This window comes from Centropristis striata, chromosome 21, assembly GCF_030273125.1.
Source record: "Centropristis striata isolate RG_2023a ecotype Rhode Island chromosome 21, C.striata_1.0, whole genome shotgun sequence".
Classification (NCBI taxonomy): Eukaryota; Metazoa; Chordata; class Actinopteri; order Perciformes; family Serranidae; genus Centropristis; species Centropristis striata.
The window spans coordinates 9,405,929-9,424,284 of record NC_081537.1 but is presented as its reverse complement, the minus strand read 5'-3'; the positions used below and the strand labels follow the sequence as shown (position 1 = coordinate 9,424,284).

Sequence of the window (18,356 nt, the reverse complement as noted above, 5' to 3'; positions counted from 1 at the left end):
ACTTTAATTTTTTATTGAGAAAAAAAGACTACATTGGTCAACACAGTGGCAAGGTACTCTGAATAAAAGCATGTGGCGATAACTATAATGTGTTCACTTACACACATGAAGTGGGTCAATGAGGATCAATAAACTGTCCGTTCCTCATCATACATTTACATTCTGTAAAGCAAATACATGGCAAAAAAAGTCATTTTCCTCACAAAAACACAGTTAATACTTAGATTTAAAACAATGACCCACTCTATTCATACAATGCAAATGTTTACCAGTAATGTAAATTTTATTTTGTATAAACTGTGCATTGGACACACAATCTACATTCAACAACAGAGAAACTGTGAGGAGTGAAAAATATTCCCTTCATCAAAAGGTCATTTTGTCCATTTAATATACATATCAGCATTCAAATCAAAATCAGCATTGGGATCATGAGCACGGTGGCTTATCGTGTTCAAAGGGACTTCTGTACACATATTTTTATTTAAATATCTCATACAAACTTAAGTGTATATAAATAGCCTTCTCATTTTAAACAGTGACATACTGTTTTGCCTTCAATCAAATGACAAACCCTTTTCCCAACACATCACTCTCCCTTCATTCTCACAACTTTTCTATATCATTATGCCTCTGAAGAAAATAAAGACGAAAATAATTCTAATAAAAACGGGATAACAATATGTTGTTGTTTTTTGGCAAGTCAGGAACACAGCCTGGTGCTGGTCTTCAATCATTTACATCTGGATCTCTTCATTCTGTATCAAAACACTGCACTGACTGCAGCACAAACAAGCCTGAAAAGACCTGATGACACGTCTGAGCAGCTCTTTTGCATCTTAAAGGGACAGTTCACCCCAAAATGAAGAATCAGGTTTTGTCTCCTTGTTAGCATGTCAGTAGAAACTCCACTGGTATTTGTGGGACCACCAGGCACACAATTATCCCCAACAGCTTTATCTCAGTCTTCAATTACAATGCTGAAGGCAGTTTACGTCTTTAAATAATAGAACTTTGGACAAACTGGTAAGTAGAAAAAAGTAAACAGTTTTTGATTTTTCCTTTCAATACTTTGTGAGAAGGCTGAGTAAAGTGAAGTCAGCCTTCAAAGCATTAAGATTCACAAAATATCTATATATCGGAGCAGGTTTTATCAGTAGTGGTGGAGTCCGCTGTTCCTCTGTTGGATCCTGATTTCCTACATGACATGCATGTAATCCAGTGCATTACACATCAAATATTTCAATGTCCATTGTCAAAAATGTAGAAGAGCTGTATGGTCATGTTCTGCTGCTACATTAACATTAAAAGCTTCCAAAAAACACGGTGGCTTTTATTATGACGCAGCCACAGGAAACACAATGTAAATGTCAATTTGAATACAACTTTCAGTGAATTAGTGATCAGACAAAGTCTAAATTTTCAATTTTCTGGGGTGAATTGTTACTTTATTAAACATTTATTTTATTTTTTACTTCAAAACGTTATCCGTCTTCTCCATGTGCTGATTATGCAATTATTCCCTGTTGTGGCTAATGTAGAACACACTGGCACAGTCAAAGAAACAATGGATCCCTTTAATAAAGCAGACTGAAACTGAGAGAGACTAGCATGCAGGCTGGTGAGATGTCAGGTCGGGGTGATATTCAGTGTGTCGCAGGGGTCCCATGTTGCATGATTCCCCTGAAGGCATGAAAGCGGTGAAAATCCTCCTCCTCCGTGTTAGATGGCTGGCGCTGATCTGTCATTTGTGACCGTTGGTCTCAGCTTCACTGTTGCAAACGGATTCCCCCCCCTGCAGGAAGAAAACGGTAATAACGCTGGTATAAAGTCTTCAAACTCAACATCTCTTGATCGGACAAAGATGAATGAAAATCTGTGAGTTTTTGTTAGTTGTGTTAGGTAACTCACCCTAGAAAGGGAGCCTTTGCAGTCCCATTGACTAAAGAAACCTGTTGTCAAAAAACACAGAAGAAAAGACCCTTCAAGATCCAAAGAGGAATCACACACAACATTAAACACACACCACCACAGTCACCACGAACCCACACCCTTCCTCCAGCTGTGAGGAAAGTCAGTGTTGTCAGACTGGTTTGTTAAGATTTCTCATCAAACTACATGTACTTATCCTCAGACCTCACTGAGCCTGGAATCCGGACAATCTAGAAAGGCTGGCAAGAGACACACTCCTCTTTTTCCTCTCACCTGAGGACGATGATAAACTCATTGCCTCCATAGAGCCAAGTGAGCATGATAAATCTAAGGGACATAAATACCTGAGCTGTGTGCCCTGAGGCATGCTATAGCACATATTTTCCTATAAAATGCTGTAAAAACTTTATGGAGGAGCTTCAGCAGTTCATAAATATGTCAGAGGAACTATTGTCAGCTTGTAGTTCAGCGTGTTGTTGTCACTTCGGATCAGTTAGATTTTATCAATCAAATTTGCATGTAAACGTGCGTGACAATGGCTGATTAAAGGAGATAATTTTATTCAGAAACATCAGTAGATTTTATTCTATTTTTCAGTTGTAAATCCTTACAATATAAATCTTTTATCGAGCCATCAGTGCATCAGAAAAATATGTATTACCCTGCTCTTCCATAAGAGAGCAGACAACATCCAGAAGTCACACACCATGCAGTCACAGTAAGGCTTTTGGAGCCTTTATTCCCTGAACTCAGACTTTCAGGAAGCACCTCCTCTTCGGTACTGTTGCGTGCAGTATGCAGCGTACTTCATCATAACACGACGCCTTAACCTTTGAATCTTTCGCTCATATAAGCTGTGCAGAGGCTTGTGGGTCAGAATAACGTATTTGTATGGGTATTGGAATGCACCCTTAGATTCGTCATTTAGGAATAAATTATAAACATAAAAACACTTCGACTTTTGTTAATTTCGTGGTTCAAAACATTGCTCGCAATCAGCAATGTGCAAATGTAATTCAGAAGTTTAAAATATTATAACTAAAGTACAATTTTCAAAAAGAAACCCTTTTCAAACCACTCCAAACAAACTCAACAATTACTTTAGAATTAGTGTTGTCTTCATGGTAAAAACAAACATAAAATCTAAACTGAGGGTCTCCTGTACAACCTCCCACGCAGAATATAAAAACATTTTAGGGTTTAGGAGAAGGGGTTTGAAAGCCTGAGAGGCTTCACTCAGGTAACAAAAGTCCCAACAATGAGGTCTACCTTTGCCCCACAGACACAATAAGACTAAAGAGCACAGTCAGCCTTCAGCCGTCTGAACAAGTCCTGACTGTGGTTTTCTAAAGGTTTTTGTCATTATTTTAAATTATAAGAATGTGAGGATGAGATGAGAAAAGAAAAAAAGAAAGCCCTGGGAATCCTACTGTTGGGAATGTACATCCCTCACTGTGGTTTATTTCATGGTTAAACCCTGAGGCAGCAGATACAAAGGACACTGAGTACAGGCACAGCAGCGAGGAAGGTGATGATGAGGGAGAAAGAAGTGTGCCTGGGCTTGTCCGCCGGCTGGACAGCTACTAGTTCATTCTCAATCAGCTGACACAGAGTAGGCACAAATTAAATTGTGTCTGTGCCCTCTTGTCCTTTATGTAACTCTCTCCCTCATCTCTAATCTCTCCATTCCTGAACGAAACCTGGCAGAACCTGGCTGGGAGCATTTTTCAGATGTCTTTTAAAAAAACAAATTGAGCCAACAACTCTCTGTCTGTTTCACACTTTTTTTTCTTGATACAGTACTTTAGGATACGTAATATATTTAAAACTAACACATCCTTTTTTGGGAATAATCAGCTGGATAAATAAAGCTTATTTCCCTGAACCGGTTAGAGGAATTGAGGCGTGTTTCTGGCTGTGCTCCCTGTTAAGGGCGTGGAGGGGATGACTATGCAGCGAGGAGATGTTGATAAGACACAATTAGTCAGACTAAAAGTTGGCATTTCCTGGTGTGGCTGTGGAGTCACAGTCTAAATGAATTAGGTAAGCCAATGAAGATATCCTATCGGGAAACAGAAAACCTTTTTATCAAACATGTTACTGAAGCCAATGCAGAAGTGCTTTAAACCTGCATTCTTTCTAAATGCCAGCAGGGGGCGACTCCACTGGTTGCATAAATACGTTTGTATAGAAAGACGACCCGTCTCACTTGATTTATTACCTCAGTAAACATTTTCCTAATGAGTTTATGGTCTCAATCACTAGTTTCAAGTCTCCTTCAATACAGCATATCAGTTAGAAGGGTACGCTTTAGGGCGTGGCTACCTTGTGACTGACAAGTTGCTACCATGGTGCAATGTGTAAATGTGCAAAATTAAAAAGCCGTGAACTTGTTTTTGGGTGTTGTCGGTGTTTTTCGCCTTAGAACTTTGACCATTTCCAGTCTTTTCAAGTTGCTGAAAATGTCTTGTTCAGCATTCGGTTGGACTAAAAAGATACTGAAGAATACATTTTATTTGAAGCCTGTTTTTCATTAGCCATAAAATCAGCATTTCAATTAATATTACAGTTAAGGTGGATTACGGATGCACCCTGCAGACCAATTTTCTAGCAGGCGCTAGTATTAGCACAGTGTTCTCCTCAACTCCACCCTCTTGTCCAAAAATGGGCACTTCTGGCTCCAAAAAACCAAGATGGCGACTACCAAAATGCCAAACTGGGGGCTTCAAAATGGTAGTCCAAAAGTCAATGGGTGACATCACGGTGGCTTTGCCTACTTATTTCATACAGTCTATGCAATGTACATATCTAGAAGATATGAATTAATATTGGCATCTATTTGGAGTAATATTCTGGCAACCCAGTGAATGTAAATCCAATATTCACTCTCCTTTTTGTTTTGTTTTTGGTTTCAACCAACTCCACTAATCTGGCTAATTAGCTGTAATGGTACAACTGCTGTTTTTGACTTGTACGTATATTGTATGTCATTGTTCTAAAATATAAGTTTTTAATTGCATCACATAGTAGAGTATTTTCAAGTTATTACATATGTTTCTTATTTTAAAGACTGAAAAATTATGGATTTAAGGAATAAATTATGTCATTAGTTAATCACATCCACACACAACAAAGATGAACTGATTTAGTAAATACAACAGGTGACATGTGGTTAGTGTAGGTTAAGTCAGCTGGTACTGACCGCGTTGTGTAGCGAGGGCATTGAGGAGACCACTGGGCTAGGGGTGTCGTCGCTGTAGTCTGGCGGCGGCAGCAACACTGGCCCGTCCTCTTCCTGCTCCCGCAGACTGGCCACACTCCGACTACGCACCGGTGTGCCAAGATTGCTGCTTGTGCATATGATATAAAAGTTTAGCTGTCAAACATCGACTGTATAACAAATTATTGATTCACTTCCAGTATGTTTGTAACCTTACCTATTCGATGTTGCTGGCTCAGTATAAGGCCTGCAGTAAGATGAGGGAAACCAGCCCCGCCTAATAAGGAAGACAAACACAGCATAATATCAGAAACATCATAAAACAATTTAATATAAACAGCCATATAAAAATCTGTATTGTTCATTGATTATGTGGATACACATAGTTGTTCCTGGAGTCCATGTAATACACATAGCTACAACAACTAATAACTACAACATGAAAAAACAAAAACAAATCATCAATAAATCATTCTTTGAAAGTCTGTGAGTTTAACAGTTCGCTGCTACAGACAACACACTGACAGACAGGCAGATTTTGTTCCCTAAGACTCAGAAGTTGTCTCCAAGTCACGTCTCGAGTAAAATATGGCTTATCAGACCAATGCACTGGATTTGTTGCTAAGAAACAGAATGTAATGTGATTTATCTCAACATGTCCTCATCTTGACAAACAGCCACTGACTGCATTAAAACCCCTTCAATTCCAAAAGCCACTTAACAACACACACACACACACACACACACACACACACACACACACAGACACACACAGACACACAGGGAGCAGATAAGGGTTGTGTTAATTTGTTTCAAAGTGGAAATGGAAAAAAAAAGTCGACACAAGCTCCGTAAGCACTCCGTAATCCTTTCGCCTGCATTATGACTCCTAATTGATCTAGGAGGTTGAGGATGACTGTAATTACACAGGCAGAGGCTACAATGTGGATTTGTGCGGCTGTAACTACATATACAAACAGGATTTATTGTACATAAACATTTTAAGAGCTGATGAGCTGATTAAACAACACACACAAAGCCAACAGGTGCCATATGTGTTTTGTAGCGGATAAAATGAAGCTTTACCAGTTACAAGAACATTTTCCCTTTATGCTGCCTGGAAGTGACAGGGAGTCACAGCTGCTGTTCAAAAGTGTCATTTCACTTTAATGGCTTTTTTAGTTATTCATTTAATTCACTCATCATCATCGTGTGCCAGGGTGAAGGAAAATTAGGCATTAAGCGTTGAGGGAAATATAAAAGACCAGATGTCTCTTGTTTGTGTGTGTGTGTGTGTGTGTGTGTGTGTGTGTGTGTGTGTGTGTGTGTGTGTGTGTGTGTGTGTGTGTGTGTGTGTGTGTGTGTGTGTGGTGTTGTTGGGCAGGGCATGAGTGAGCTAAAAGGAAAAAGAAAAGCAGTGAGAGAGAGAGAGATCAAGCTTTATGACTGTCATGTCGAGCATACCTGACATACTCCTAAGCATGATGTGTTAGCATGACTAAATATTAGCAAACACAAAGCAAGAAACACATACTGCTAACCTGAGTTATGTGAGAAATGTGTATGTCAATGCTGCTGCATATTGTTGGAATGAAAGTACATTTCCTCTTGTGGGTGTGCCAAAGGATTCATTAAAATTGGGAAGGATTTCACAATAAAAATTCCTATTCAACATCTCGAGTTTGTATTCATGTTCTAACAAGTTTCAAGGGAAAATACACATTTATAGCAATACCAAGTGTTATTGAGCTGATAACCTTTATATTTCAATCATTTTCTTTTCTTTTCCTATTAAGTCCTATGGAAAGGTGTCCAGTTTTTGCAAACTTAGTCCTTTTTTTACATTTCTGTTATTATTTTGTTTATTATTTTAGCCAAAAAATCCAAGGGAAAGACCAAAACCAACAACGTGTTAGTCTGTGTCATAATACTTTCAGACTTCCACAGCTTGTGTTTGCCAATTGGTCTGATTGAAGACATAAACTTTTAAAAGACAGGTTATAAATATGTAGTTGGACCTTTTAAAAGGCTAAATAATGTCCTACAGTTAACTGGCTAGAGACTGTTGTCTTAAGCAAATGTTATTTAAACAGGAGTACATTAGCTATGAATTTGTTTATGACTATTTGGCTGGTAGATTAACTTTTAATGATTGAAGGAATATTTATAGCATTTATAGTAGCAATAAAGAAACATGTTAGACAACAATTGTTATCTACAGAGGAATACCCTTAATCAGTAATATTAGTGAGTAGGATCATTCCAAAGTGGGATTTGGTATTTTATGAAATTTCTTGACAACAAGAAAATCCTCAGACTTATCCTTGAACAGCACAGATGGTGAGATGATTAAAAAGATGTGTAGACTATGACTCATGGGGAGCAGAGCATTCAGCCGCTCTGCTCCCCGCCTCTGGAACTCACTACCACCCCAACTCAGGAACATTGACTCACTCCCCCATTTCAAATCACAACTCAAAACACATCTGTTTAAAACTGCTTATTCCGTCTGATGACTTTTACCCTGTCCAATATTGCATTGTATTGTTATTAATTCTGTGTATTTTATTGTATTTTATTGCTGTTTCTTTTTATCCTTTGTACGGTGTCCTTGAGTGCCAAGAAAGGCGCCTCCAAATAAAATGTATTATTATTATTATTATTCATGAAACAAAGCAGAGCAAAACAAACAAAAATAATTGATAGGCTATATCCAGGAACTGAGCCGAGGAGTCATTAGCTGTCAACACGCCCCTGAGAATGAAACTAGTTAAAGACTTACTGCTGTGTCTTCTCCAGCTCTCCGTACAGCCAGCCGTCCTTCTCTTCTTGGATGAGCAGGGTGATGAGGTCACCCTCCTCGAAGCTGAGGAGTGTGGGGTTGTTGCCCGCCGTGTGGGGGAAGATGGTCCTGACGCGGGGCTTCCTGCCCACATTGAGACCGGACGACTGGGATGTGGACCGAGACAGACTGAGCTCTCCAAGACTGCCCTGGTCTGGAGGAGATTAGAGAAGTGATGATATCAGTTAGGGAAGGTAGATTGATTTCATTTAATTTTAAATGACAATTTTGGCTTCTAATGAATATCAAATATGATTGAGATAAAAAATGGTTGTGCTGTATTCTATTTTAAAATGATGCTCTTGTTTTGTCCTTTTTTATATACAGAAACAGGCCAAAAGTTTGAACACACCTTCTCATTCAATGCGTTTTTCTTTATTTTCATGACTATTTACATTGTAGATTCTCACTGAAGGCATCAAAACTATGAATGACCACATATGGAATTACGTACTTAACAAAAAAAGTGTGAAATAACTGAAAACATGTCTTGTATTTTAGATTCCTCAAAGTAGCCACCCTTTGCTTACTAGAATATAAGACATGCTTTCAGTTATTTCACACTTTTTTGTTAAGTACATAATTCCACATGTGTTCATTAATAGTTTTGATGAATTTACAATGTCAATAGTCATGAAAGTAAAGGAAACGCATTGAATGAGAAGGTGTGTCCAAACTTTTGGCCTGTACTGTATATATTTCTAACAGGATCACTATGTGTATATGTTTATGCTAATAATAATTTTGTTTATTGAGTTATTTTAAAATATATTTTTTCTTGAATTACATTTATAGATCAAGAAAATCCACTGTTAAAAAGACTACGTATCTGTTCAAACTTAAAGTCATAGGTTAATTAAAATAAGACAAAGCCAGGCTAGCTGTTTCCCCCTGTTTCAAGTCTTTGTGCTAAGCTTAGTTTACTGGCCGCTAACTTTATATTTACCTCCAAAACAATATCTCAAACAACAGTACAGGAAACCAATGGGCATTTTGACATGCCACAGGAAGTAAAGCACACATTGATTTAATAACATAAAAGATTGCTGCATTCCAATTAGAGGAGGGCCTGGTATTTTGCAAGCTAGCTTACTGGAAGAGCTTAGCCTGGCTAACACCAGACTATTCTCAAATGAGGTCTAGTCTGGCAACGAGCAATGCATTTCTCTGTAGAGGTGTGGTTCACGATCCTCCAGAGCCGTTTATTGGGCGCTTAGAATGTCTATCAAAAGCGTCTGTAGGTAGCTCTTAGCCAATCAGATCAGTTATACCAGATGACGTAGTAGAGCAACAGAAATGGATGTTTGTTGTGTGTGTGTCTGTGAGAGAGTGTTGCTTGCTGCTTTGCTCCTCCAGTTCTCGCTTTCTGCAAGATTATTTATTTTCACGCTTTATTCCCCCTCATGTCATTCAGGCACACACATCCACTGATTTTATGGGCAATAAACAAGCTGTTGCGGGTCCCCCGGCTCGTAGCGAGATCACCAGCGGTCCAGTGCGGCACTACGAGCCGGCGCTACTGGTGATCTCGCTACGAGCCGGGGGACAGCGGAGCCGCCGAGAGACCTTTCGCCTTTCAACTTTCGCTCTAAACTATTTAAAACACCATCTACAGCTAAAGAGAGTTTCGCGTCTGCAGCAGCCATGTTGGATCTGGAAAACTACAAGCTTCCAAGTGCCGAGTAGTGCGCGTGATCATCTTGCTGTCCCTCCCCGCTCTGTGATTGGATCCCTAAAACAGGGCTAAGAATGCTTCCTAGTTTCCAGACCCTTTCGCTGTTCGAAATTAAATTCGAGCGCGCAAGGCAGTCTGGGTATACCCAGGCTAGGAAGAGCTCACAATGAGCCATGGTTAATGTTACCATTTCACCTGTGCTTGTCCTACTATCACAAGTCAATAACACCTGAAAAGTGTTCAATGATAAATGATTTCCATGTTACTTTAGTCTTGATAAAAGACAGTACATTCATGCATATATATTTGAGTTTCACAGAAAGCGTCCGTACCTGAGTTGTGGTCTGATGTGGGGTTTGGGAGAAGAAACCTGGGCTCTTGGTTGAACATGTTGGCTAACGGACTGATTTGTGCCTTCAGTGGCGGCGCTGGAGGAGGCACCCCTGAATCCACGTTGTTCTGAGAAGATGAAGCAGAATAAGCAGATGCAACATGTGACAAACCATGACACCTGGGTAAAGTTCTTATCAAGGTGTTATTATTGTAACTGAAACTTAATTCTCCCTCCCACACAGCAATAAAAAAATCATTCAGTGGACTTTATAAGAACAACAAGAGCACATGAAGGATTTCCCACGGCTGATAGCCAGATAATGAGTCTTTACACACAACAGCCTCAATCTGATACCAGCACCTCAGCAAGATAAACTTGGACAAGATCAAACACTTCAGGGCCGGTCTGTTCCACATGATTTGTTCTACTTATTTTCTGTTTGGAACGCTTTAATCCACAGCTTTTATCAGAAGCATCTTACAGATTAAGTTAGTGATAAAAACCAACATGTAGTTTTAGATAAGTGATTAAAGCTTAAAATATAATATTCTGGGTCTCATCTCGCAGAGCACATTTTGGTGCAATTTCAGCATTAACAAATAATCCTCACCCTGTTGTAGCGTTCAACCAGCGGCGACTGTTCTGGAGTGGAGGACAGCTCCTCTATCATAGTGCTCACTGTGTCCGGCACCTGGGTAATATCGCTGCACTTTTCCTGCCAGCTGGGGAGCTTCGTGGACAGAATCTCTTTGGCCTGGAAACACCAGAGAAAGAATTATTAAACAGTCAGTTCATGGATGGGTCTGACTTTGCAGGATGACCTCTGTGTCCAGGCTCACTTTCTCGTGGAAGTTGCTAATTTGATAGGAGAACATGCAGTGTTTATCCGCCAGGAAACAGAAGCGTCTCTTTTCTTCCAGTAAGGCCTCTCTGCAGCCGTCAGAGATGAACTTCTGCATGTCCACCTGGCGCGACGTGATTGTCTCCACATACTGCAGACAGGGTCAAAAACAGTGAGGTACAGGATTAATCGCTAGTCAAATGAGCATTAAAATGAATAAGTGATATTGAATTTAACTCGAAAATATTTGGCCACAAAGAAAAGGAATATCTCATATCTGATATAATCCATTTCAATGCACATAATAAAAAATGACAAACAAATGTTGAATTGAACATAATAGCAATATAATAATACAAAATAAGAAATAATAATAAATAGTAAAGAAATGACGCTGCAAAAATTAAAATAAGGAAAAAATAGATTAGATTAAAAAATAAATAAAATAAAAATAAAGCATAAAAAAGATAGGAATGAAAGATATAAAAAGATCTCCATTATTTCCATTTATTTTCTTTTTGCTTTCTCTTGTTTCTCAAACTCTCTTTGAGTAAAACTTAAGTGGGTGGCCTCAACTTAATGTTTGTTGGTTTGGGTCATATTCACAAATTGAGGCAGTAATGAGCGTTGAAATCAAAGACTCTGCTCTTAGCGACTAGTTAACTTGGGTCTCCTGCTACTGGTGGATCACTCTTCGCGCAGTAGTAAACCAAAGAAACACCAGAGAACGATTCTGCCTATGACTCAGAGCAGATGGGCGACTGGACATCACATTAGACAAAACACTTTTAAATGACTTCTCAACCCACACCTCCATGCCTTTATTCGACACCCACTCCCCTTACACTATCTCTCCCTTTTTCCCAGGTTGTCATGGTGACAATAAAGCAGCCTGTCTCCAAGGGCTCCGTCAAAGACCCTCCTCTACTGTCTTGTCTCTTTCTCTCTCCACGATAGCCTGTCAGACACTGAATCAAGGCTCTTCATTTCCCATTTTCACAGCCGACAGTCGGCCAGACTCTCAGCGAGAGGTGGGAGAGCAGAAAGAAGTGACTGAGATCATCAGTGGCAGCGCCACACATGATTATGAGAAGGCGCGGCTAGTTAGCCTCGTCTCTTTTGTAATCCACTGGTGTCATCTTTTATCAGATAATGAAACAGGCCCCAGGTAAGACAGCTTAGTGTCTTTTAAAAGGTGCCAGTCAAGCGCCAGCATAAACAAGAGACAGATTCTGACGTAAAAACCACATAAAAAAGAAACACCCTGCTTTTTCTTATTTTACAACCTGCATTATAACTTTTAAACCAAAGGTTTTTGTTTAAAACTTCTCTCAAAGTAAACCAGACTTACACCCCATCCATCATCGAAGTGAGCCCATGAAAGCAGTCAATAAATTAAAACAAGAGACTGACAGGAGTTATTACTCAGGCTTTGTATTCGCTACTTCATCTCACCACATTGATTTGCAAAGCAAATAGCTGCCTGAGGTGCTAAGACTGCGTGTTGATAGTGGACAGCAGGATGTAAACTCTCTACAAAGCTCAATTTGGAAGTGTACACTTCAATAGAATAGGCAATATTCTCAGGGTCACCGCACACCGCACAACAAACCGACTCAAGCAGCACGATGTCAACACTGACTACTAAATCTTCAAGGCCATGTGTGTGTACTTCTGTTCACTTGGCAGGGTTTGAGATTTGTTTTTGTTTGCCTGAGATGCAAAAGATTTGGTTTTATGAGACCACACTGCTATATGCCTGCCTAAAAATAGCTGTTATGCATGTTCTGTGGCTGTTAGAATGCACATTGTAGCACCGTACACTGTCAAAGGAATACCTTTATCTACAATTGGTCAAAATAAAAGACTGCTGGAGATTTTTTCCAATTGCTTTGTATTGATGGTCATTTATATTTTCTTGTACATTTCAACTGAGACAAAACTATATTTTAACAAGACAAAGGCTACATCCACCCTTATACATTTTAATTTAAAAATTGTGTTTTCAAATTAAAACAATCTCTGTTCTCACAAGCATGCTGAAAATGCATATTTTAAAACCACTCGTATACACTGGGCATGCCCATGCCAGTCTAAACAGGAAGCAGATTGTCTACCCTGAGTTTGAACATTTTGAAAAAGAGCAATGTTTAAACTTTGCTTGGACTGACGACAAGTTAGAACTGCAACTGAAAGTTAAACATGAATAGCCTATAAGGTGGTAAAGGTGGCAGGAAACAGATTAAAAACCACAATTGCAACACAGAGTGTTAGCAGAAGCATTATTCCGCGCTGGAGAAAGCCATAGTAATGGGAAAGGAGTAGCCACACCAAGTCTAAGCTTCCGCCCATACAGACTAAAATGCAATACTAATTTCAAACTAAAAGTCTCTATTTTAGGGGTTCAAAAATGCCAAAGTTGTGTGAATGCTAGGTGTAATTGTAGCAAAAGTTATGCACTTTAAAACAGGAGTAGGCTAACAGCTAGGAGCTAAGAGCCATGCTAGCAGCTCTATGAGGCTAATCTTACAGATAGTGCTGTTTTGAGGTTACAGCAGAAGTATGCATACTAACTTTAGCTAACCTATGAGCATGTTAGCTAAGAAAAACAGGGATAACGTTATCTCCATTTGCCATCTTAGTTTAGCACGTCAACATGATAGCTTTCGTTAATTAGCATCTATATTTCCCTCTGTGTTGCAGCCCTATCAGATCTATTTTGGCATGCAAAACATGTTAGACAATATTCATGTATAGTTCCACTGAAAATACAAGTTGATTTGTAACCTCTGACTACTTTCCTGGAATGAAGCTAAGCTGAAGGTAAAGAGTCTGGACTGCTCGGGAGTTCACAACTGTATAATGAAGCTGCTCTTTGATAGGGAACACAACCATTTGGAAACATTAATGCCACTTGCTGCATTCAGTAGAACGTGTGTGTGCCTGCATACACGTGAGCATTCACTCATACATTAGTTCAACTTTGGGTGTGTGCACCTTCAATAAAAACACATTCTCTCGTCTGTAGTTGAACTCAGTGAGCCGAGCCATAATGGCCACACTCTGCTGCATGTATAAACAGACTGCAAACATCTTAAGGCATGTTGGCATCTTTGATGGTTTTACTCTCTTGTCCCATCTAAAAAAGTATTTTTTAGGTATTTAGTGTTTGAACACACATCTCAAACATCTGTCATCAATGATGTCATGCCGTTACGTAATATTAAAGTACAACTGGGAAGCAAGACCTGGAGTTTCAGTCCCATAAAGTCACACACCTCCTTCGTTCTCCTTCACACTGGTATGTGATTATCATGACAACTATCTTGGCCACATCTCTACGCCCCGTCACATAAATTGTACACTTGTCATATTCGTTTCAGGGGCATCAGAGCGTAAGCATGCAACAACACCTTGCTTGAAAAGCCATATTGGTATCAGCCATGCTAATGTTTTGAAGGAAAGGAAAGGCTGCGGTCTGTCTCACCTCGTTCTCTTTGATTTCATACTTGGACGAGTGCTTTCCCTGGCTTTTCCTCCTGAGCTTCTTCAGGTCGGCCTGAGAACGCTCCAGGGAGTCCTGCTTCAGCTTGTGCTCAGACTGGTAGCGCTTGAAGGTGGCCTACAGGAGAAGAACAGATAAAAAATGAATGCGATCCACAGAAGATACTCATCTAATTGGCAATCGAAGCTCTGCATTCATTTATTATATTTGTACTATAACTCATAAATGATGGAAAGAGGGAAATGTGATTCCACTTACATTCATGTATTTAACATCCATCTCTGTCTTCTTCTCCAACTCGATAATAATCTCCCTGTGAAACCTCTTGAACTGCACAGAGAAAACACACACACGCACCTCAAATTCATTGCAACACACATCATGCACATGCACGCTGTTCTAAACATAATGTACAGTTCGGTCACATGGCTGAAAGGCGACGTTGCGATAAGAGCGGAGTGACCTGGTGGAATGCATGATAATGGGTTTCTGAGAGGATGAGATTCCGCCCATCTGGGAAGTCTTATCAGCTTGTTATGGTTAAAGATTTACAACTTTCCCCTCTGCAGATGCATCACAATCAGTCCAGAACAATTTTTTCTGACATCAGACTGAGTGTTGTGTCTCAGTTGTTGCCATATTGAAACTGGCGACACTTCAATTTTCTCCTTGTCACTCGCAGGTATCTGAAGCATCTCGCCCCGAGGCAGCAGGGTCAGGAATGATTCTGTGGTTTTTCCACTTTTGTCAAACTTTCTTTCACCTTTTGTCAGAGCGATTTCAAGCTCTCTAAAATGAAAAGAATGAGCTCAAAAGGTTGGAGAGGTTACATGTCCAGAAAGGTCTATTATGTGAAGGTAAGACGAGTTTTGGTGGCCACGGGGTAGTTGTAGGAATGGAAGTCGGTCACTCTAAGAGGTTCAACGGGTGATTCGCCAATGCATGAAATTGTTTCTAATGACATAATTGCAACACAGAAATTCTCTTTTCATTCTTTAGATCCATTGTGTTGCTCTCATTCTTCTGATTCTGGACCAGGCAGAATGGAGCAAAGGTGAGGGGAACAACGGAAAGAGCTGTCAGCTGTGCTGAGAGAGCATAAGTGAGAGCATAAGATTTTCTTACGGTCAACAAATCCCATGAAAAAAATGAAACCCGCAATGTGTTAGTTTCTCAATACTAACCAACCTCTCTACTAAGTCTTTGGCTCGCAACCTCAAGACTATTCATTCCTACCAAAGACACAAGTCCTTAAAACAAGGACTCTCTGACTGACTCTCTGTCTCCTTCAGCAACTGTTCAGCTTATCAACTTCACACTTTGAGGCTTAGTGTCCAGTGTGAGCTCTTGAGATATTTATTAGTTATGTGTAGTTTATTAAGAGAGGAGCCCTATTAACTGTTACTCCGCTGTAGCAGGTACAGCTCGCATTGTGAAAAGGGCCTATGTAAATTGTTTGTTTCCATTGCTTTTGTTCCCAGAAATAGCCTGGTCTCAAATAATTAGCGGTTAGCAAATAACAAATGTTCTTTAGCATTGATAGGGGCCACAACTATGTCATGGCAGGTATATTGCTCAGGAAGCACAGTGACAAGCGTGAAGTTGTTAATGTAGATGAGCTGTTCTCAGGAAAGCTGCAAGGAGCAACTCCGAAGGGCAAGAAATCGGCCCGTTATACACAGGCTTTTTAACACATTTTCAACAGACATTAATTCTATTTAAAATAGCTAAAGCAGCTGGGCACTGTTTTTACCAAACTCTATGAATGAGCTATTCATAGCTATTAATATATTTTCAATAGCTTATTGAGAACAATGGGGGTTGATGGCACAGAGGTCTAAGAAATATCAGGGTTTGACTAGACAGGGTATACTTCTTTGTACAAATCATAGTTGTTTTGCTTCTTTTTATGGGATTTGTTGACAGTAAGAGAATACAAATTACCACCGGACATATTTTAAGGCTACTCACGTTCTCTTCCAGTTCATAAAATACCTTCCTGTGGGACTCTGCCATCTCCATCAGAACCACACCTAGAAAGACATCAGGAACAACTTTTAGTATCACATTATAAAACAGAGAAGCTAATTCTATATTCTGCTTTGTATTCCGACCAGGGTGAAGCTGAAGTTTTGGGAAATACATTTATTTGCTTGACGAGTAATACCTCTTCAGGAAATGACACATAACCACACAAAGTGTTGTTTTTGCAACTGAATGAACATATTTCTTAAATAAAGTATTCCTTGAAGGGAAGCTGACAAACAGGCATTTCAAAACCATAAACCAAACATCCAAAAGCAGTTTATAACAAGATGCAGAATTGTGAGATGTGATTTATGTCAACTTGAGATAATGAACCAACAACAATATACACTTTCCAAATTTCCTGTATTCTTCATCAAGCCTGGCATACATCTTTACAGCCCCATATTTTACAGATGACTTATCTCCTTTCAATATTTGAACAGCTGTCAATAAGTAATCTCTATGAAATGTTCTGGTATTGTGCAGTCAGATACAGAACAGTCTCCATTCACAGACAGGCTACAGCATAGATAGAGCACCATATGACATGAGACAATGGGAGTGAGTCAATACTGTAAACAGACGTGGACAATCGTAGCTAAGCAGTTTATAGTGCTACCTCTACCACAATGGGGTGAAATCTAGACTCAAGGTTCACTATAGGACACAGTGTTCTGGTGAAACCTGTAAAAACAGAATCATATCTGGACGTGTGATCATGTCACTGTGAGGGAAAAGTGAGTTTCAGCACCTTCTGAAGAAAGTAAAGAAAGCACAGGTGTCAGGGTTATGATTTTTTAGGTTAAAAGTCTCTCTAATTTGCTCATGTCAGCAAACTCCTACACGCACATTAGACCTCAACACCTGACATTCCTCCCTGTATGCCTCCACAAACAAACGTAATGACCCACTGATACAGTGCTGTACTTCTGTGATCCGGCAGGCAGCGTCCAGCTACAACAACATTGCCCTCTGAAGGTCACCAGAACGTACTGGTAAATGCTGCCTTTGTGCTTGGACAGGGGAGGGGTGACGCTGGGCTCCGGGGCTGTTTGTACAGCCCCAACAACGGACCGCTGGTGGGGTGGAAGGGGGAGGCTGAGAAAGGCTGGGAGGGGTTTCAAAGAGGCCGTTGTACACCTGCAGGTTTCACCTTTGGGGTTAACAAGGTGTGAAAGTCTGCTGGAGTGAAGGTTAAGGCAACAGCTATGGTATGGTATGGGCTGTACACTGTAAAAAAAAAAATCTGTTTAATTTACGGTAAAATACCGGCAGCTGTGGTTGCCAGAACTTCAGAGTGGATTTTCTATTCTAAATTTAAATGTAAATATCAGCAAAAACTGTAATTTAGACTGAATATTCCCATTATTTTTAGGGTAATTGTGTCATTCATTCTCACATCATGGTATTTCTCCATAATTTTTGCATGAAAATGTTATATTTTTACAGCAAAATTGTGTGTTTCTTCCACTTTATTACAGAAAAAAGTAAAAGTTTTGTGCTATTCTTTGATTTACGGTAATTAAAAGTGTCTAATACGGTGATATACAATTTTTAATTTTACGCCCTATTTCTGATGTATTTGACAGTGTTTTACTGTTATTTCTACAAACATTTTTTACAGTGTACGGTGAATGATGAATCTGTCACATGAGGCTGAGTACAATGTTGTAAAGAAGCCACATGCTTTGTAGGTTTTCTCTCTGTGGAAATAAGGTGTGAGAGAGGTGCAAAAATGGATGATCTCTCGCTAAAGTGTGAATAATAATAAAAAAGAAGTACCTGGATACACTGGGCTGAACTGGACTGCTATTTAGGTTTGTCACTTTTTCTCAGTTTATCTAATCTCCTATCTCTATCTGTCGAGGGCGATTTGTTCCCTATGGAGGATTTTAAGTACCAAGATAATCTAATCTCGCCTTTCAAACATACAAAGCCATATTCACAGGCATTTCTACGCAGGTTTGTACAGGGCTGAT

The 18,356-nt window shown here is 39.6% G+C and overlaps 1 protein-coding gene across 1 annotated transcript in view; it reads right to left on the bottom strand.

Moving 5' to 3' along the window:
* Positions 1-18,356, bottom strand: part of baiap2l1a (BAR/IMD domain containing adaptor protein 2 like 1a) — a 29,629-nt gene continuing 11,273 nt past the window's right edge. The window contains exons 4-15 of the mRNA XM_059324728.1: positions 16,321-16,382; positions 14,608-14,679; positions 14,332-14,466; positions 10,843-10,995; positions 10,614-10,757; positions 10,002-10,128; positions 7,935-8,148; positions 5,370-5,429; positions 5,135-5,279; positions 2,206-2,230; positions 1,912-1,952; positions 1-1,795 (exon numbers count right to left, since the gene is read on the bottom strand). Of these exons, the coding sequence (XP_059180711.1) occupies positions 1,745-1,795; positions 1,912-1,952; positions 2,206-2,230; positions 5,135-5,279; positions 5,370-5,429; positions 7,935-8,148; positions 10,002-10,128; positions 10,614-10,757; positions 10,843-10,995; positions 14,332-14,466; positions 14,608-14,679; positions 16,321-16,382 (1,229 nt within the window). The 3' untranslated portion in view covers positions 1-1,744. The remainder of the gene's footprint in view (positions 1,796-1,911; positions 1,953-2,205; positions 2,231-5,134; positions 5,280-5,369; positions 5,430-7,934; positions 8,149-10,001; positions 10,129-10,613; positions 10,758-10,842; positions 10,996-14,331; positions 14,467-14,607; positions 14,680-16,320; positions 16,383-18,356) is intronic.